Source organism: Taudactylus pleione, unplaced genomic scaffold, assembly GCF_031769625.1.
Source record: "Taudactylus pleione unplaced genomic scaffold, aTauple2 ptg000479l, whole genome shotgun sequence".
Taxonomy (NCBI): domain Eukaryota; kingdom Metazoa; phylum Chordata; class Amphibia; order Anura; family Myobatrachidae; genus Taudactylus; species Taudactylus pleione.
Genome location: NW_028284881.1, coordinates 7,966,882 through 7,989,466, shown reverse-complemented (window position 1 = coordinate 7,989,466; position 22,585 = coordinate 7,966,882). Strand labels below are relative to the sequence as shown.

The 22,585-nt window shown below is 44.9% G+C and overlaps 1 protein-coding gene across 1 annotated transcript in view; it reads left to right on the top strand.

Annotated features, from left to right (window-relative positions):
- The window catches only part of TMEM116 (transmembrane protein 116), a 77,308-nt gene extending 56,386 nt beyond the window's left edge, over nt 1-20,922 (top strand). Inside the window, exons 5-11 of the mRNA XM_088449092.1 lie at nt 3,301-3,393; nt 4,634-4,683; nt 8,300-8,377; nt 10,191-10,326; nt 14,563-14,707; nt 17,380-17,456; nt 18,534-20,922. Of these exons, the coding sequence (XP_088305218.1) occupies nt 3,301-3,393; nt 4,634-4,683; nt 8,300-8,377; nt 10,191-10,326; nt 14,563-14,707; nt 17,380-17,456; nt 18,534-18,713 (759 nt within the window). The 3' untranslated portion in view covers nt 18,714-20,922. The remainder of the gene's footprint in view (nt 1-3,300; nt 3,394-4,633; nt 4,684-8,299; nt 8,378-10,190; nt 10,327-14,562; nt 14,708-17,379; nt 17,457-18,533) is intronic.
- Nucleotides 20,923-22,585: the final 1,663 nt, after the last annotated feature.

The following is a 22,585-nucleotide window of genomic DNA, read 5'->3' as shown; positions in this document are numbered from 1 at the left end:
GGATTTGAACTCTTGCTATTGAGCTGCTGGTATTTCATACCAAACACAAACTATGTGCGTGGAGTATTTGCTCTGGTTTCCTCCCAAAGTTCAAAAACATACAGGTAGATTAAATGGATCTCAGTGTGTGTATTACTGTGTTACACAATTAGACTGTTAGCTCCAAAGTAGCAGGGACTCATGTGAATGATTAAATATTCTCTGTAAAAGTGCTGTTTAATATGGTGTCATTATATCTATAATTTATATAAACAATTCTAACCACAACATTTTCCCTTCCTAATTCAGGGACATGTACATGGAGTTCTCAGTTTATTAAATACTCCTGTCCATGTAGTTGACTGCTCAATCAGTGTCAGCATCCTATGTGCAGACAATGCTAATTAACAGTGGCGTAACTACTGCCCCCGCAGCCCCTGCGGTGGCTTGGAGGCGCTGGGTAGCTTGGGGGCGATGGGGGCAGTAGTTACGCCACTCAGTGGTGGAACTCCCGTAACTACGGAGGGTGCAGGGGGTGCCGGCGCACCCCCTGCACCCTCCATCTGCCGGGCACCCACTGAGTGTGTCACCAGCGGGCGCCCGGCTCCTAATCAAACCCCCGGCGGCAGCCGGAGGACGGAGCTCCCTCCGTCTTCCGGGTCCCGCAGGGCACTATGGGAGTGACGTAATGACGTCACTCCCATAGTGCCGAGGAGCAGACGCCGGGAAAGGAGCTCAGGAGTGAGCTCCGTCTTCCGGGTCCCGCAGAGCACTACTATGGGAGTGACGTAATGACGTCACTCCCATAGTGCCGAGGAGCAGACGCCGGGGACGGAGCTCAGGAGTGAGCTCCGTCTTCCGGGTCCCGCAGAGCACTATTATGGGAGTGACGTAATGACGTCACTCCCATAGTGCCGAGGAGCGGACACCGGGGACGGAGCTCAGGAGTGAGCTCCGTCTTCCGGGTCCCGCAGAGCACTATTATGGGAGTGACGTAATGACATCACTCCCATAGTGCCGAGGAGCGGACGCCGGGGTATGGACGGCAGCAGCACTGGAGCGGGGATAAAGGTAAGTGTTTGTGTTTTTTTCTTTTGTGTGTGTGTGTTTGTTTGTGTGCGCGCAGAGGGGGGGGGCAACTACAGGGGGTTAACTACAGGTGGCTAACTACAGGGGGCTAACTACAGGGGGCTACCTACAGGGGGCTAACTACAGGTGGCTAACTATAGGCGGCTAACTACTAGAAGGGGCACTACAGGGGGCTAACTACTAGAAGGGTCACTACAGGGGGCTAACTACTAGAAGGGGCACTACTACAGGGGGCACTACTTTCATGGGTACTACTATGACCTGCATTATTCTTCTGTCCTGATGATAGGCACTACTACAGGGGGCCTGCATAAGGGGCACTACTAAAGGGGGCCTGCATAAGGGGCACTACTACAGGGGCCCTGCATAATGGGCACTACTACAGGGGGCCCTGTATAATGGGCACTACTACAGGGGGCATTGCATAAGGGGCACTACTACAGGGGGTATTGCATAAGGGGCACTACTACAGGGGGCATTGCATAAGGGGCACTACTTCAGGGGGCATTGTATAATAGGCACTACTACAGGGGACATTGCATAAGGGGCACTAGTATAGGGGCATAGCATTTTGGGGCACAACTACAGGGGGCACTGTATAAGGGGCACTACTTTGATACACAGTTTACAGGTTATAAACTATGTTCCCAATAATCTGGTTCTACACGGACATAAAAACTGTGCAACCTGTCTTGAGCTGAGGTGACGGACTGGCAGGAGCAGAAAGGAGGGTTGGTGAAGTAGATCTGTCAGGGTGGGATGTAATGGACATTACTGTTTGGCATAATGTGTATTTGGCATTACTGTGTGCACAATGTGCTATTAGGGGCATTACTGTGTGGCATAATGTGTAAGGGGCATTACTGTGGCATAATGTGTTGTATGTGGCATAATCTGTTGTATGTGGCATTACAGTGTGGCATAATGTGAAATAGGGGCATTACAGCATGGCATAAATTTGTTATAAGCGCCTTACTGTATGTCATTATGTGTTATATGTGGCATTATTGTGTGGCATGTGTAAGGGGCATTGCTGTGTGGCATAATGTGTTGTAAGGGGCACTCCGGTGTGGCATAATGTGTTGTAAGGGGCATTCCGGTGTGGCACACTGTGTTATAAGTGGCATTACTTAGTGTGTCATAATGTGTAAGGCACGTTGCTGTATCATGTAACCACACACCTTAAACGTAGTCTTTGGGTGTGTTTGATCTTTGGGCAGGGGGGTGGCGCCTGAAACTTTTTGGCATGGGGGAGCAAAATTTATAGTTACGCCACTGCTAATTAAGCTAGTTAGGTTAATACTAATGAGCAGGGGAACTGCGAGAGGGAACAAGAGGGTTCTAAATACCGTGGCCCATTTGTGGCCCTCTTTGCATCGCACGTTACCGCTTCCCGGTGCCACTCATAGGAATTTTTATTACTTTTTACTGGAAGGAGGGTGGCCACACATCACTGGTTTTGCCATGCCCCCTTTAGTACATGGACCCTGCGACTGTTTCAATGGCAATGCTAATGAGCCATGTGTTCATGTAGTTCAAAGGAAGATTATTTACTTTCCCATTGTATAAAGACGTAGTTGTTTCATTGGCTTTTGACCAATTTGGCCCTGGTGTATGTGTACGTGTGATATGCATGAATAAAATGATCTGGTTGTACAGCTGTACAAATTATACTATATTCTAGTTACAGTATATAATGGATAAATGCAGCTACTTGCTGCTTCCAGCAGCTTTCCTGTGTTGACAGACAATGTGCCAAATACCGATTCCAAACTCTACATGGATTGGTTCTTCTGAAAACACTTAACCTGTTATTGCTATCTGACAAATGTAGCTGGACAATCCAGAGAAGGTGCTAGAAAAACTACACATTTGATATCATACTAAAGAAATCTATCATAACATTTGTGGTAAATTAGTGAGTATGTGCTAATCATGTAAAAATTACAAAAGTGAGTACCTTGTCCATTATGAAGAATTGTTTCATAAATAACAGTCTAAAAAGTTATTTTTTCAAATATTCAACCAAAAGACAGCCCTATCTCACTCAAGAAAAACAATAAAATAATTGACTTTGGTAAACTAAAAAAGAATGTTTTGCGACCAAACAGACACAACTTAACCTTGTTAAATGTATTGGCCATGAAATATTATATGTCTCTGAGTGTATTTATCTCACCTCTGTGTGCTCATGAAATATGTATTTTGTAACCTTTTTGTTCTGCTATACAGATGTTCTATCTTTCCACCTTTTATTACACCTTGAACTACACATGGCAGACCTTCGGTAGCATGAGGAGAAGACTGAGGAATGACATGTACACGGTCAGTTGGTATATTGATGATATCACATCACATGTAAAATATGCATGCTTCCAGATATAAATCCATTCTATGGTCATCAGAAGTCTGGGGTCTTGCAGCCTGATACTCTCACTGGTCAATTCCATGTTTCAGATTGTCTGTCTCCATCTCTAGCATGTGTGTTACACCTTTGTACTTTTCCTGTGTGAAAGAGCAGCTCCACCCATGTCAAAGATTATGGGGGAGAGTTGTTAAAGCTTGGAGAGAGATAAAGTGGAGAGAGATAACTCAAATTCTTATTCAAGAAGATACCATAAAGGGGTTTATTTATGAAGCAGAGCTAAGTCCATTATCTGACATAGTACCGTATCTGGACGGCAGTGCGCCCTGTGCAGCTCTGCTGCCCCTCTCACTCCCCCTCCCGCCTCCCTCCTCCCCCTGAGAGCTTACCTTTCCCTCCAGGGGGTGGAGGGCGGGTAGGAACCACCGCCGTTGTGCTTGGTGCGCCACACACCAGTGCCGGAGGTCTCTTCCTCCAGACCTCGTGAGCCGGGAAGTGTGTGGTCGGTGACCCTGGAGGCTTCTGCCCTGTGCGGAGGCACCGGCTGCACCACCCTCCCTACGGCCCTGATCTGACATTTTAAAAAAAAAAGTCTTATCTCAGCTTCTCGCAGCTTATCAAGAGGTAAATGTGGCAAAAACCACCTTTGTTTCTGCTGCTTACCAATATGTACCTGCAAAGCTGAAGAGGCTTTGCTGGATCCCTGCTGGAAAAAAAACAACTGTGCTGCAATCTGTAACATGCGCTAATTCATTATGATAGATATTGCAGTGTCTTGCTAAATAGACCCTTGCAAGGGTTATCTCATATTCACAGGCAGTCTATCATAGCTGGCAAAAAGCTAATGTGAAATGCGCATGCACGGCTCATGTTCGTTTAACCCGCTGGGCATCCAGCAAAGCTTATGCTTTTTGATACTTGTTAAATTGAGTCAAGTGGAGATCAACATGACCACATGTGACAGTCACTGTAACTGCTTACTAGCCAGCTGACTTCTGTGTGTGTACAAAACATGTAAATGATAAAGCTATTGTACAAAGCAGAAAAGATAGAAAACAACTCTCACATCAGCTGTAATTGATGTTGTCTTTGCATTGTGTGTAGAAGAAGATGTCAAGGTCAACTTGAGGAAGCGAGTCATGTGCCAACCAATGCCAGCTTATAACATATTTATCACAACCTCTCTTTCTTCCCACGTAGATTTCAGACACGGAGTGTTGTATTGGACGAATAACAACAGTTCTATCCAGGTAAAAAAATAAATAAATATATATATATATTTTTATGTGTACAACAATAACCATGGTACTGTAAGGATACAGGAATAATCGGCAGGTGTGTATCTAGGGGTCCAAGTGCCCCTGGCAATCGAAGGGACTAGCGCCCCCCTCTCCCCATATTTTTGGAATAATGACACGCTGTCAAAAGTTGTGATCCTGGTGGACGGTGTCAGAGACTGTAACAGCGCCTGCGGGGATCATCACGGTGCGCGTTGCACAACTTTTGAGTAATATACACTGAGGGCTCCCCATCCCATACTGTGCTTCCCTTCACCCATCCACATCCCATACTGTGCTCCCCTTCCCCCTCCACATCCCATACTGTGCTCCTCATCCCCCCTCCACATCCCGCACTGTGCTCCCCTTACCCCCTCCACATCCCACACTGTGCTCCTCATCCCCCCTCCACATCCCACACTGTGCTTCCCTTCACCCATCCACATGCCACACTGTGCTCCCCTTACCCCCTCCACATCCCATACTGTGCTCCCCTTCCCCCTCCACATCCCACACTGTGCTCCCCTTCCCCCTCCACATCCCACACTGTGCTCCCCTTCCCCCTCCACATCCCACACTGTGCTCCCCTTACCCCCTCCACATCCCATACTGTGCTCCCCTTCCCCCTCCACATCCCATACTGTGCTCCCCTTCCCCCTCCACATCCCACACTGTGCTCCCCTTACCCCCTCCACATCCCATACTGTGCTCCCCTTCCCCCTCCACATCCCACACTGTGCTCCCCTTCCCCCACCACATCCCATACTGTGCTCCTCATCCCCCTCCACATCCCACACTGTGCTTCCCTTACCCCCTCCACATCCCATACTGTGCTTCCCGTCACCCATCCACATGCCACACTGTGCTCCCCTTACCCCCTCCACATCCCACACTGTGCTCCCCTTCCCCCTTCACATCCCACGCTGTGCTCTCCTTCCCCATCCCCCTCCCATACTGTGCTCCCCTTACTCCCTCCACATCCCACACTGTGCTCCCCTTCCCCCTCCACATCCCATACTGTGCTCCCCTTACCCCCTCCACATCCCACACTGTGCTCCCCTTCCCCCTCCACATCCCACACTGTGCTCCCCATCCCCCCTCCACATCCCATACTGTGCTCCCCTTACCCCCTCCACATCCCCCACTGTGCTCCTCATCCCCCCTCCACATGCCACACTGTGCTCCCCTTACCCCCTCCACATCCCACACTGTGCTCTCCTTCCCCCTCCACATCCCATACTGTGCTCCTCATCCCCCCTCCACATCCCATACTGTGCTCCTCATCCCCCCTCCACATCCCATTCTGTGCTCCCCTTACCCCCTCCACATCCCACACTGTGCTCCCCTTCCCCCTCCACATCCCACACTGTGCTCCCCATCCCCCCTCCACATCCCATACTGTGCTCCCCATCCCCCTCCACATCCCATACTGTGCTCCCCATCCCCCTCCACATCCCATACTGTACTCCCCATCCCATACTGTGCTCCCCTTCCCATCTCCACATCACCTATTGTGCTCCCCCTCCACATCCCATACTGTATTCCCCTTCCCCCTCCACATCCCATACTGTACTCCTCTTCCCTACTCCACATCATACTGTGCTCCCCTTCCCCAGTGGCATAACTATAAATTTTGCTCACCCATGCCAAAAAGTTTTATGTTCATGTAGAACCAGATTATTGGGAACATCGTTTATAACCTGTAAACTGCATATATCAAGTTACTGCCCCTTATACAGTGTCCCCTGTAGTTGTGCCCCTTATGCAATGCCCCCAGTAATAGTGCCCCTTATGCAATGCCGCCTGTAGTAGTGCCCCTTATGCAGTGCCCCCTGTAGTAGTGCCCCTTATGCAGGCCCCCTGTAGTAGTGCCCCTTATGCAGGCCCCCTTTAGTAGTGCCCCTTATGCAGGCCCCCTGTAGTAGTGCCTATCATCAGGACAGAAGAATAATGCAGGTCATACATGCTGTATTATCATTGGTAATAACTGCAACTTATAGCGCTCAGTGGGTTACCCCAAAATGGCTGTTACTCAAGGATAATCCAATCACAAGCAATCTCATAAATTTTTATCATGCCTGTAAATGTGCTCAAAAGATAAACACTATTTGCTAAATTTTGACTGTACCAATAGGCTTCATCTGTCCCCGCTGTGCCGATCTGGCTGCCCCTCCTGTAGGGGGCGGCCAGAATGTCGGCAAGTATGATCTGCTGGCAATAACCCAAACAATATTGAACAATGATACTCGTATATTGATTACAGAAGATTCTATAGTAATAATATTAACAATTATTTATTGATACATCATTAAAAGACCTGTATGAGTTCCATTTAGAAGCACATAAAGAATATACACAGATTACCTATAACATATGGTCATATATATATAAAAATAAAACCATAGGTATAAAATGGCACAAATGTCACTAATAAATGGACAATGCGACGCCCACTTCTGGACAAGCTGCAATGAAAAGCCCACTACTAATCCGGATATTTCCACCATGACACTTCATGCTATTTAGGAAGGCACCTTTCATTACATCAGATTTGGTAATACCAACGGTTTGGAGAGATTACTCCTCTCTGGAGTTCATATATAATCCAGATGTCCCCTTAATCTTCATTTATTAGTGACAACACCCAGGATTTACCCCCCCTTTTCTTCTTCTTCTTCTTCTTCTTCTTCTTCTTCTTCTTCTTCTTCTTCTTCTTCTTCTTCTTCTTCTTATTATTATTATTATTATTATTATATAAAATAGACCTATGAAATAGACCCAAAAACTTTTATCCATTTACTTTATGTCAATGTATTTTAGAAGGCAATAATCAGACTCATTATATATGGTTATTGGGCTATACAAAGTCATCCCTTACTTCGTTGGGGTGCCAGATTACACTTAGAGGATCATTCTATGTATATATTTATGTGAGGTTGAATGAGTGTATTTCGGTAAACAGGCACCTGCAGTTGAAGATCTGCCAATGACAGGTTACTCTACCCTGAGTTTAAGGTGAACTCAGAACAGTGGTTAGTAAATCACTATGGGCACAAAACAAACAGTACTCATGTGTGACTGATCCTGAATGCAGATTATTGCATATTTGGACCACCTGGGGGCAGAAGTCAGTACTGTGAGCACTCCTGGGCTCTAATGCAAATTTACCCCTACCCCTATTAGGTGTTAACGGGATAATTAGATAATAGCAGATTCAAAAGTACAAGAAAGGGATTATAAATTTAGCTCAAGTTAATTTAATTACAAAACACCTTACACTCAAAATAAATAATAAATATAACAAAGATTGTTAAACCCCACACCCAGATAAATGTCATCTGACAGCCCATGTGGTGCTGTGAGTCACACTAGCTTGTCTAACTGGTAACACATGGGGCGGGGGGAAAATGCGTTTTTGTTGTTAAACTATTTGCCATACATTACATTGTACTGTATATATTTAATAAGATTTTATATGCAGCTTATTTATTTCAATGCTTTTCTAATTAAATATAACGGTGTTATCTTTTGCAACTTGATAGGTAGTAACAGAGAGATAACATATACTTTCTTATTGTATTTGTTTCAGTGTGGTTCCTTTCATAGTCACTGTCCCTGCTCTGATAATTGGGAACATCGAGCAATGCTTCAGGAACACCAGCCATAGGTAATCCCACCAAATGGTTACAAGATTATAGTTACATAATGAATATTATGAATGGATGTTATTGAGAATACTAGTCTAAACAAAAACACCAACACCATATACATTGCACAGGGTTAGTTATTTGGGTATTATAAGCAATACATTTGGTTTTAGTCTGATTCTGAGGAATTGTAAAGTAAAAATGTTTCAAGAAAATTGCAGACATTTCGGTTCGATATACCGGATGCTGAGATTCCAATGGCCAATACGGCTGCTTTAGACATAACAAATAATAAAAAGCTGTAAGTACTTTATTACCATTAATGCCATTCATGAAATGTCAATGAAGGCTGGCAGACAATGTGGTCTGATGACCACCATGATCATTAAATAATCTGGAATATCAGGCTGGTGGATGACCTCCATCGGCATGTGGTATAACATGTGAAGCTAATCGTAGAAAATTCCATCCCGAGTTCTTAGCTGCCAGTATATGGAATTATGCATTCCCTTATGCACATTATGGAGTTTATTCAGACCCGCTCGGAAAATGCGATCGCTCGCTGGCAAAAAGGGGCCGGATATTTATATTAAGCGCTCGCACTGCGTCGTGCAAGGACGCCCTCTATGTTTTGCACTATTATGTATGCACCATTATGGTGCAGGTGTATACACACGGTACAACTTGAACAACCATAGATATAGTTGATAGATTTCCCTCCAACTTTCTGTAGTGCAGGGCAAACTATTTTGGTTGTACACACTGATAGCTTCACTGAAATATCTATCATAGATATCTATCTTTTTACAGGCTAATCTTTACAAAATCGTCCAAGTTGGGCTGCATGCATGAAAGACCATAGATATCGTTATCATTCATGCGGGAACGCGCATCGTTGGCCGTTGGTCGATCATTCACTGCATAAAAATGAACTATATGAACGAGTTATCGTTCAGGAAAATCGTCCCGTGTGTGTGCAGCTTTAGTCTACATGCGAATGGCCCCATTACAACCCAGTTATGCCCCTGCAGTTGCATGTGGTGAAGTGAATGAAATCCTCAGGATTATACATTGCTCATACTTGCATACACATGGGACCTGATTCAGACCGGCTCGCTAAGGCGCGATTGCTCGCTCTGAGCGATTTTCGGCCATCTGCGCATGCGTATAATTCGCAGTACGCGTGCGCAAGCCATTCGCTGCGATCTGATTTTGGTTGCATGTAAGCCACTATCAGGTCGCTGCTCTGAGTGACAGATAGAGCCGTTTGTGGGAGGTAACATGGGAAGGTGCTTGTGAACGGGGGAGTGGATATGCGAACGCAGGGTTGTCAGGCTGCCAAAACGCAGTTTAAAGGGCGTGCATAATTAGCAAAGTAGCGTCAATGTACACGTCACCTGCATGTATTTCAGCCAGCACTGATCGCTGTGCTTGCGGCAGGTTAAGGCAACCCCAAGGGCTGCGAGCAGCTCCGATGGCTCATGATGGTCCCAATTAACCCTTAATTTCCCGGAGATGACATGTGGTGCGAGTGGCAAGGGGGCATCTTTAGACACTTGCAAGCGCACTTTGCTGTAGCTTGCTAAAACATAGTAGGCGTCCATACGCAATGCAGTGCGAGCGCTTAATTTAAATATCCGGCCAGCGAGCGATCGCATCTTGCGAGCGGGTCTGAATGAGCTCCATGGTACCAGAGTGAAAACATGTAATATACGCTCTGCAAACTGACTTGTGTTGGATTCTGCATCAGTCCCTATGTGTCTATTTTGGGGTTTAAAAATAAACATTAACAATATGCTATTTGTCTTCCCTTGATTCCTTATTATTTGACAGCTGTTTGGTGCTGAATGTTGGGTCCCAGATTACAACAGACCCTGGAGAATATACTACAAATGTCTGCAGAATTTTGCACTTCTATAGCAAAGCTATCTTTCTGTCTACATTCTTCCTTACAGTAATTTCCATTCTGGTATGTATTAGCCATCTAACCTACATAGTGCTCCTTATCCAGTTGCATCAAGTGGGGAATGCATGCAAAGTTTCTATGTGATAGATTTATCTCAAACCAATTCTGTGGACGGTGCTTACTGGGTGGTGACAACCTATAATTGTCTGCCGTCAATCACAACACAAATACTACATACTGTACTTGAGTTCAATTACAATCATGTTGATGTGATGGATCATGAACTTCCCTAATTGACCCTGTTTTGTTCTTGCCTGACACATACATCTTACATGCTTGTAAATGTACTGTTTGGCCAGTGGTGCAGCTAAGGGCCCTGGGCCTGGCAAAGGTAAATAGATTACTATTTGCTTTAGAGTTTAGACTCTTGTACTTGGAAACCAGGGACATGAATCTGGACTAAGCACTTACCTCCTGCATACATGGATCTCTATTAATGTAAATTCTGCATTTTAACCACAGTTCACATTAATCACCTCCATCCTGGTCATATATTATTATATATACATCTAGAGCAAATTATTTGACATAAAAAAGGGAAATATATTACTAACAAAGCATGCATACATCCTACCTTTTCCATGATAAAACGTGGCGTAACAAAAATGCACCAATTAACATGTCGGCAGCCAGCGGGCGGTATTGATGATGTCGATATGGTTACTTAAAAGCCGGCATCATTAATGTCGTCCCTGCAAAATTTTGACATTGTGGATACTGACATATCCAGGAGGTTTAGGGTTAGAATTAGGTTTAGAGTTACTGTTAGAGTTGCTATCACTATTAGCATTAGGGTTACCATTAGGGACAGAGGGACGGATTTTGAGGTGGACGCCTGTTGTTTTAAATCCGATGGTTACTGCCGGCGGACACAAATTGGAATTGCATGGAGAGGCATGCAATTCCGATAGGCGCTCCTGGGGTTGGCCTTTCGGCAGCGGGCGTGACGGCGGAGTGCCAATATCAGGTACCCATGTTGGAAGACGCAGTTCCACTGGCAGCGGTGGCCAGGGGCGTTCTTTTTAGAGGAGGGGGCCCGTGTTCAAACTCCCTCCTCTATCCGGTGGTCCCGCAGTGCACTGTAGATTCTGGCTTAGTGCCAGAATCTACTGGGCATGCGCGGGTCTACGGGAAAATGGCACCCGCTCCATTTTCCCGGGGACAGTAGTACTGCGCAGGTCACTGTGAAAATGGCCAACACCATTTTCCCAGTGATTTTTGATACTCTGCAGCTCCAGCTTGGCGCTGCAAAGCAGCACTACGTAGAGGTAAGTATAGGACTATAAGTGCAGTGTGGGCCCCCTTGGACCCAGGGGCCCATGTGCCCCGCACACCCTGCACCCATTACAGATATGCCCCAAGCGGTGGCCATGTACTGACAGACATTCTGAGCAACGATAGAGCTGATCTAATGTCCGATGGTGCAACTATTTGTGCACCACAGTGGATTACAGCCGCAGCAGGTGGGCGTCTCACATCGTTGGCATTAGTATAAATTCCCTGTAGCGGCTGTGACAAAAGATTTGAGAGAAATAAAATATGTTATTTGCTATGTAGTCCTTTACAGTGGTCGGCCTGACCAATTAGGTGCCCTAGGTGCCCCTTCTAGCTGGTGCCCCTTGCAGATAATCTTACCACCAAACACTGTACTCATACCCTCACACAGAAACTACTACGTAGCTTTATGTTCTTACAAGTGGCGTCACAAGGGAGGTGCGGTCCGCACCCGGGTGTCACCCTCCGAGGGGTGACACCAAGGTGCAGACTCCGTCTCCCCCTCACTGACAGGAGCCAGGTGCTGCACTGTAGCATTAAGTGCAGCACTCGGCTCCTGACACTGAGGGAGCCGGCCAGCACTCCACGCAGATACCTCCTGCACCCCCCGCTTCCCCCCCCAAGTAATGGCACGGGGGTTCGGGGCGTGAGGCCATGCCCCTTCTGCAATGTCATGCCCCTTTTCTCACCACACCAGGTGACACCTCAGGGTGGGACGCCACTGGTTCTTGACATTTTTTATTTTAAAGGAACCAGTGCTAAATGCACAAAACACAGAGCTATAACTATAATATAAATCAATGAATTAAACAGATAAATAACATAACTATACAATATAAACAAGGATGTTGTGCAAAATATAAATCCAAATTGAAAACATCTAAACTAGTGTGCTTCTTTATGCACCACCTAGTTCATATTATTATCCCACAAATTAGTGGAGACCTGCTCTCAGCTCCTCTGTTCATCTCAGGCATTGACATGGTCCAGAGATACAGTGAGGAGCCGCCAGCGGACGTGACCTCTCCCAGCAGCAGCGCTACCATCAGAACTGACTGTATCGTCGCTGCAGAGAGGTTGTGTTTGCTGGAGGCTCTTCCTGTCTCTGCGTGCAGAGCTATATGGGGTCAGGCCTTCTCGACACCCCAATTGAAGCAATGGTGCCTTAGGCATTCGCCTATATTGCCTAAACCCAGGACCAACTCTGTAAAAAACAGATGTTGGAACTAAATGAACAAACTGTTTTCCAAACAAAGAAATGTTGACACTCTGTGAATTTCCCTTTAACGTGTCCTATTATACTAAACAAAGCACTTACCAGAAGCGGCTAGTACACATTACATCAACACACTACCATGTGCCACACAGTGCGTTAGCAGAGGTACCCGGTGTAGTGCCCTTACCTGTGACCAGTATACAGCACATAACCCATCCCATGGGGGATTTTGTACAATGCAGAACCTATTCTTTTTTTAATACGTCGGAAGTATTATTGTTGAAAATGGGAAACAGTATTGTTTGAATCTTCCTTATATAAAGAGTTATTTATATAATGCCAACATAATCTGCAGCACTTGACAAATAATAATTAACCATTAACATTAGTCCCTCCCCTAGTAGTGTTTACAATCTAAATTCTGTACTACAAAGACACACACACACATACACAGTGTGGGTGGAAACTGGAACACTTTGGGAAATCCCATGCAGACATGGGGAGAACCAGTGTCGGACTGGGGCATGAAGGGACCACAGGGGCGATGCTGTGTTAGGGGCCCATGCTTAAGGGGTGTGGTCATCCACCAAAGGGGATTTGGCCAGCCACCACAGATGCTTGGCTAACCATTAGGCAAATCTTGGTGTAGTTTCTATAGAAGGGAACCAAGTCCCATGTTGATCAGTGGTCCTGCTCCACCAGGTAACTGACGTCTAATAGAGTAACTATCTTACAATCTGTCAATCATTTCAAGTCTGGAACCTGACACCTAAATGATGGGGGTGGGCTCACAGGCAGTGGGCCCATCCAGGATTTTCCCTGTACCACTGTGGGCCAGTCCAACCCTGGGGAGAACATACAAACACCACACTTGTCTTGGTTGGCTGTGATTGTCCCTTTTAACATAAAAGATGTCTACGCTGTTAATTGACACTTCAGTAGGAAAGAGGGGGCGAATGTGGGCACATCTTCTACATTCTGAGACCCTACACTCAAATTGATGCAGATGCATGATGTAGAGAAGGTAGCATAATTTAAAATATAAATGATTGAATGAGAGGTAGGGAACACCCTCTTTTAAGTCAATGGTGCCCTAGCGAATTACGTTTTATGTGGAAAATGCAATTTTTATATTAATAAAACTGTTCTCTCTTTTGTATATGACAATTAAGGGGAGATTTTTGTGTTTTTATCAGCGTTAATTAATGAGCGCCCAATGTAAAAATTCAATTGATTTGGGTGCTTATTAACTATCGCACTTGTTGCATCTGATTAGATCGGTTTAGCTGCATAATACGACTATAGCCGTCTAAAGTCCTGTTTAACCACAGCCGATTGGTATCTCTGTAGGAAGCCCATTGGCTGCGGAATTGGCATAAACTGACAATACCGGCTACTATCAGACCCTTCATTGAATTATTATATTGTGTACAAATAGGGTAATGTGACTTTAGTATTTACTACGTTCACTGGAAAGCTGCATCTGTACTCCATGATCAGGTATAGGTATACACTTATACACAGTATACAGAAATATTGCGGAGTTGAACATATATTGAGATATGTGCAACTTAACATGCACATGTATGTGGGCTTTTTTTTAACAACAAAATCTTTTCATGTACATTCACAATGCAAAATGAGTTACATTCTAAAGAAGGCCCCAAGGACGCACATTTTATATTTTTGTAGTGATACTTTATTCATCTGATATATGATCATTGTCTGTGTGTTTTATCTATTTCTAGGTTATATCGGGTTATTTTTATATCTTAATTAGAAGATATCTGACAACAGCACAGTCCTTACAGTATAAGCAGTGGGTAGCGATCACTGTGGCAAGAAGGAATTTCCTGCTGTTTCTCTTCATCTTTGTTCTCTGCTGCTTGCCAGGTCAGTTTCCTAAGCGTGGGCATTATATGGCAGGGACTAATGGGAGGAGACTATTTGGGCAAATGACTATTGTGTGCATACCGTGTCCAATTATACTCATTTACTCATCCATGTATCACAGTATTACTCAGCTGGCCACAAGTGGGACAATCATGCCTGACATTGCACTGGGACTAGAATAACCAGCAAATCTGATAATCATCTGAAATGTGCTTGCAATCTTTGGGGATCTAGTAGTTTGCTATCTGAGGTTAAATATCACATATTGCAGATTGTTCCAGCCAGATTGCAATGAAAAAAGTGGTTACTGGGAATATATGATGAATTTGGTTTTGAGGTCAGTTGGTTGTTTGAGCATAAAAATGAGTGCAAAGGGGATAATTCACTTAAAATATCCTATAGAAGCTAGTTAGGTAATTTTATAAGCTTGCTTGGAGGCTGTATTCAAGTCCTGTATTCAATAAAGGGAGCAGATAATGAGCCTGACTCAGGCTCATTATCTAGGGGGGGTTCAGGGTGGTCCACACTGGGTGACACCCCTCGGATGGTGGTCACGGAACATCGTTGCAGCGTGATGAAAGACATGCGTATGTGCACGTCATCTACACTGTGCCGAGAGAGGCTAGGGGCTTCTCAGTAACTCCCAGAGTGCTGGGCAAGCCCCCAGCGTGATGCAGACAGGGGCATGACACACGGTTACGCCCCCAAAATGGCACAAAACAGGGAGTGTGGCCTTGCTTTCAAAAGTGCACGCCCCCTTTCACGCGCATGCGCCTCTTAGACACGCATAATAGGCCGATAAGTGCCGCACCAGGTGTCACCACATCCGGTGATGTCTCTGGCCTGATTCAGAGTTGTACACTATGCCAATGTTTTTGCAGTTGAGCGCTGTGACGTGCAGTCAGGGCAGGCAGGGCTCCCTCCCTTATCATACTCCCTGTCATGCTCCAGAGTTTTGATATAAAAACTGTGTTTTTATACATGTGTGAGTCCCCAGCCACTAACCTCACCGAGCGACTATCAACCATCTGCGCATGCGTCCGAGTTGCACTATGCATGCCTCAAGGTACATTACTGTAGTCGCTCACAGCAATTATTTTTTCTAGTGCTATTGACAGTCAGTGAGCCTTTGGGGAGGTAACGAGGAGTGGCAGAAATGAACGCATGTGTCTCGTGACCATTTCAAGGGTGTGTCTCACCCTGCGACTGCGAGCCGATACGCAAAGAATATGGCTCCGGCATCTCAATTACAACAGCCATTCCGCGGGACCATAGACTCACTCAGGACAGCAACAATCAAATTCTCTGCGACTGATACTGCTGCTGCTGCAACACATACTTGCCGACATTCAGCTCCCTCCTTCCGGGAGGGAGCTGAACGTCTGCTCAAAGTGGGAGGCTTGGCCGGGTAAAGACGCCGTATTTGGGGCGGGTCTGCGTGATCGTGGCCCCACCCCCTCTTCACAATGCCGAAAATAACTGCATTGTGAAGCAGGGGGTGGGGCCACGATGACGCGGGGGTTTCTATTACTAGTCGAGGGGGGAGGGGGGGGGAGATGGCAGCCGAGAGGCTTGCCTGCCTTTCCAGGGGGCCGGCAGCGGCGCTCCAAATTCGGGAGACTCCCGGCCAAATCGGGAGGGTAGTTAAGCCTGCTGCAACATTTTATGCAAATTTTAAACATCAGTAATATTAATGGCAAAACTTGTTTTCTTCTAATATCATTGCCATATTATATAATAATGTGGAGACTGAAAATATGTGGTCCCTCAGTGATCAGATTGCATGGCTCTATTGCAAAGGGTAAATGTATTGTAGTTTAATGATAACTGTATACAATAATTAGATATTTGGCAAACACTCTAATCAGACTCCAGACTATCCGAGTCATTATTTCTGCTCTAGGCAAAGGACAACCCGACAGTTTCATCTTAAACAAATGCACTGGCCAAAAGCAATGCTATTTTCATGGCCAGAAATGTGTGCTGCTATAATAATATATAACAATATGTTTAAGTAGCCTCATAATAAATGTAATTAAAATACTCTATGCAGTAAATGGAAATGGAAGCACTCTGTACATGTTTGTATATGTGAAAACAATAACGAATATGAAACTTGTAATATTAACAAATGTAAATGTTCCTTTATAGAACTTAGTGAATTTGTATTACACTATATCGTAAAATGGTCAAATTAGATTAGATTGTCCTGTAAACAGTGCACGTGTGGGGCGCACCGACCACCAAATACAGCCAGGATGGAATTCTGTGCAGCCAATTGTAACTACCCTTATATATGGAATTTAGTGATGCTGCCTGCTGACCATTGGATGATCTGGTCTGTCCATCTTATGTAAATCTATCATTTATTTATTATCAGATTTAGACTAAAGTAGATTTGCTGCAGAGCCCATCAGTATGCAATCAGTGACTAATCTGAAGTAATTTTAGTTCCAGATATGAATGTGTTAATATTTGTAAATGCTATAAGATGCATTGATATCAGGCCACTCGTATACTCGTATACTGTGTGTAGTGTTCAGTATGAGCTTGTAAACAAATTGTGCTTTCTCTGTATATTTTGTAGTTGTACATATCAATGCAGGCATGTAATGATGGGGCAGATATGCGTGTGATGGTTATGAATGTGACATGTCTTTCTTTCATGACAGCTGTGACGTTGGCCATTCTCACACTAGCCAACAGCAATGGGGCCGATGAAGGATACAACATATTTTATTATATTCAGGTGAGTTAATACATTTATAAATGGTGTACCTTATACCAAAACACACGTGGATTTATAGCTAAAGCAGACATAGATATAAAAAGGAAAGTATACTAAAAGTAACAATTGCAACAATTCCATTACACAGTCTCCTAGTAGAGAAGAACTAAAACCATGTACAGTAAATACTATGTACAGTACATACGGTCTCTTTACCAAGGCTGGCATACAAGCAGAAGAAGAGTTGTAGCTCATGCACTGAGCAGATGGCCCACATTTTGGGAATCTATCTATAGTCCAGACTCTGTGAGTGACATTTTGTTTGAAATACTAAGCAAACATTATTTGTTAGCAGTTTTCTGGTTTTAAGACATGACATTGTTATTTACACAAGCTGCACGGACTATATCCTGTGGGATATTTCCATTATGTTATAAATGCGTTTCTGATGCTTTCTCAAAAACATCTTACTAATCAAAATATCTGCCTGGTGCTAAAAGTTTCTTTTTATATATAAATGTAGTTTCAGAACAATTACACACATGTGAGTCATACGGCACATTCTGTGGTTAGGTCAGCAAAAAACTCACATTGCTGTAGGAAATAAAGAGCATTTGGTGTTTAAGGGGCCATTAATCCTAAAATTATGGTTTATATGAAAAAAGCTAATAATAACAGTCACAAATGTACAAGTTGTTCAGAACTGAGCATATAAAGTTTTACCATCTAACAGACCCCATTACGGGCCGGATTCAATTAGACGCGAAAAGTCGTAAGCGCTCTTCCCCTCTTTGTGTCTTATCTCCACATTCAATTCTGGAAATGGATACCGCCCTAGAATTACATATATGTCTGTTACGGTTAAGTAGCTTTTATACATAAAGCAATTGCATTTTAGGTCAAGTCAGATCTGGTCTTCTAGACACATTTCAAACAGTTTGATTTAGAATTGGAACTTTTTTTATTTCCAGACCTTTGCAATCTGCCCTTTGTTCTCCAAGTTTCATTCTCTGCTTCATGTGCAGACAATACTTGACATTAACACAATAATTTGTTCCTCATGTTGATTGTCCTAATTAGCATTTAAATATTTTCCAGGCCCTTGCTGCAGTGTCCCAGGGATTTCTCAACTGCTTGGCATATGGGTGGACACGGCAAATGCTGCATTGCCTGAAACAAAACTACAGCCGTGATGTGGACACACAGACCCCCCTTCTGCGCTCACAGAAGAAGGTGTATGCCAGCATGCAAACCTCTGCCAATGTGTCTGCATTGTGATGACTGCTTTAGAGTTGGTAGGCTTGCACGTTGTTGGAGGCCTACTCTGAAAGACCTAGGAATATGTTTCACCTGCACTACTAACACTAAATTGAATGGGACAAGAGTTTCACTTGAACTATGAAGAATATCAGGCTAATGCTGAGTTGGATGTATTTATTTTTGAAATATGCAAATTGGTACTATACATAGCCAGAAGAAAACCACAGTATGCAGATTTGTTTGCATCTTGCACTGGCAAAGCCTTATAACTTCAGAGGTGGAACGGCAGATGGACTGTTTGGGCAAACACAGTCTTAATGCATTAAGGTCATGTTCCCGTGAACACTGAGAAGGACCCACACAGAAAAGCAGATACGTCTGTCAGTAGCGGTTACCTGAGAACTGCTGCAGTAGCACAATGATGATGTAGACTGCCAGCACTGACTAGCAGCTTCTGATTGGCTGATTACAGCTTAATGTCTGCTTTCTTCACTGCACGTGCCATAGTACATGACTTTCTGGGAGTAATTTACAGTTTTTTTCAATGTCAGTCATTAAGGAGAAGGAAGATTAGATCTGCTTCATTATAGTGTGTGTCTTCTATATTTAAATCAAACCTGATAGCGAATGTCTTTCTTTAGCAAAACAAATTAAAAAATGTGTTATGATGTTTATGACTGGGATGGGTAATAGTGCATCTGATGTATGTCTGACATAAACACGGCGCACATGCTACTGACATAGAGCTCGGCACATGCTAAAATGTGTCCAACTGAGCATATGACCGTTAATATGTTTTTTTTAAATGTGTTTTTAGTTTAAAAAAAAAAAAATTGAAATAAATATGCATCCAACATTTAGAACCAGATCCTGTGTGTTTATAGGGCAGCTATTGTAATAGCTCTCCAGCTGTACAGTGTTTATTGGCTACTAAGGTCAGTGACAATTAGCAGTGTCCAGCAGCAGGCTGCAAGATGCTCAGAGGGCCTGATCCAGAGGTGCACGCTATTGCGTCCGAGACTGTCTTTTGCAGTAGTGTGACTGCGTCTTTATGCTAATGCCGCGGGCGATGGTATTCAGACAGAGACAGCCACTGTCTCCCCTGCTGTACGTATTAACACACACCACAGGACGCACCATCGAATATTGCACCAGACCTATGGAGGCGCAGATTATCCGTCTGAACATGGCCGCCTGTGTCTGTGCAACTGCGTCTTTAGATGCAGTCACTCCCTCCCGTTGTTATCTCCCAGGAACGCCTACTGGAATCCCTCAGCTCTTGCGTATAGATTCATTCCGTCTCTCCTGGTGGTAACTATCGGGACACACTGTGAAACCATCGCCCACTTGCCTGCGGCATCAACATCATACTTGCCAACCCTCCCGATTCGGCCGGGAGCCTCCCGAAAATCGGGTGCCGCTCACGGCCCACCGGAAAGACAGCCAACCCCGTCCAGCCCCCTCCCCCCTGCGGTTACCACTGAATCGCTTCATCATAGCCCTGCCCCCTGCTTCACAATGTCGAAATATCAGCATCGTGTAGCGGGGGCGGGGTCAAAATGACGTGTCCACTCCACCCATTGCTGGGTAGTATCTCCGGCCACGCCTCCCTACTTGTCCGACCTGGCTACCCCCTCCCAGAGGAGGCTGCCAGAATGCCAGCAAGCTTGATCAACATTGCATGCACCTCTGAGTCAGGTCCAGTATTTGTTTATAATAGGGACAATGGTACCCAGTCCTTTCTCACTCGGGCCTATTCTTCAACACTAAAATAACTTTTTTAAGGACATTTTCCTTAAATAACGTTATTTTGGTATTCATGAACAGACTTAGCACAGGAGATATCACAGATATCTCCTTGCTAAGTTCCCCTGCGTTAATTTCCACACTCCCCATACATTACTATGGGGATGTGGAAATTGTGGTATTCATCAAATTCCGAAAATTATGAATTTTCGGAATTTGATGCAGTTACTATTCGCCACTGTGAGGTGGCGAATAGCAGAATCGACTTACCTGTATCCACGTGTGCAGGTCCCCTGACGAGTCCCTCCGGCTCTCTGCTCCGTCCTCAGGCTCCGGAGGCTGGTCGGACATGTGTGCTCCCCAGCAGAGCACAAGAAAGTTTAGAAAAAAAAAAAAAGTTTTTTTTTTTCCTAATCTGTCATGTGGTCTGCTGGGAAACCACATGACAGACCAGCAGGACGGAGCCGGAGGCTGCTGCGCGGACAGGTAAGTCGGAGGGGGGTGGGGGGGGGGTGGGGGGGGGGTACACAAACTTAACGCATCTGTAGGCAGTGCTGCGCATGCAGATACTTTTTGTATGAAACTTGTTGTGTGAGGATTTAGGAGTAGAACAATGGGGCATAGTAAATTGCGCACAAGGTTTAACAAGGTAAAAAACCTTGTTCCCAACGCGGGTAGGCCCGCTCCCGATACCCACCATATCCAATTAAAAAAGTGTTTGCGGTGTTTTCAGCTCTGAAAACCCAGCGGCTCCTGGTGGCCTCCCCTCTATTTTCACACTGGAGAGGGGGCTGCTGGAAGCCTCCAGGGGCTGGTGGGAGGCTCCAGGGGCTGGTGGGAGGGGAAAGGGCTGCTGGGAGATGTAGTTCTCCTAGCACCCATTCCTGGGGGGGGGGGAGCACACAGACACTGGGGGCCACACACACACAACACATATACACACACTTACAAACACTCACACATACACAATGACATACCCGGCTTCCGATGCTGAAGATACAGAAGACAGCGCTGCAGAAGGTAAGTAATTAAGGACTAATTAAGCTAATTGGAAACTTCCAATTGCTTAATTAGTCCTAAGGGGAGTTGCCGCCGGGGTCCCAGAGCAAGTCCCACTGATTTTTCCTAAAAATAACGATTTTAGGAAGAATCATACTTACTCTGGGGTTGCATGAAAAACAACCTCCCGACAGTCAAACAAAAAAAGGAAAAAAGTGAATTGCAAAAATACCGCACCCACAGGAAAAACCTTGCAGGTGCGGGATTTTTGCAATTCACGCACCCAATTGAATATGCCTCTTTGAGTTTTTTAGTACATGACCAGAAACAAAAAATTTAAATATATAGTGGTGTTATGGGCTTAAGCTCCATCATGCCACCAATAGTAGTTTTAATTTTTCTATTCTCTGACATAATGATTATCTTCCAGTTTTATTTTACCTCTCATTATATGGACATAATCTTTATCAGTTTGTTTTTTATTTAAGGGTAAAATCACACCAAAGTTTTGGGTGGAATTATCCTTTAACCTTCATGCATGGTTTGCATACATCTCCGATTGTTGGGGGTCTGCGCATGCACAGGACCCGTTCTGAGTATGTGCAGATTAAATCTTGCATCCGCGCATGCTGTACCCCCCAAGCCGCAGCATGATTGGCATGCTGGGGGTGTGGTTGACCTACATTTCCGAAAACGGGGCCAGTGTCCTTATTGACCCCGGCTGAGCAGGTATGTTGCCCATTCTGAGTAATCTTCAACTTATTTAATTCAACAATTACCGTGGCCATCGCAGCTGTTGGTGGTGATGGAGATCCGTGGCTGCGTCTTACAGACGCCTCCTGCTGCATTAGAATATTGGTTGGCTGGTATTGCACGGCGGCTTCCTTGAGGGTGTGCAATACCGTCCATCTCTGAATCAGGCCCTAGGAGCATTCCGGAAAAACCGTGCAATATTTTGCTTCTCCTTCCAGCATATTTTATTATTTGAAAGTAATGGGCCTAAAAAATGTATTCAGAAGTCTCTTGGTGACAGCAGCTTTAATTGCTGTGTGATAATGTTATGTGAGATGAGCATGATAGGAGGCAGCCATTTTATGAGCTGTACCATATTCATAAAACTGCAGTCTCTTAATTCACTATGACCT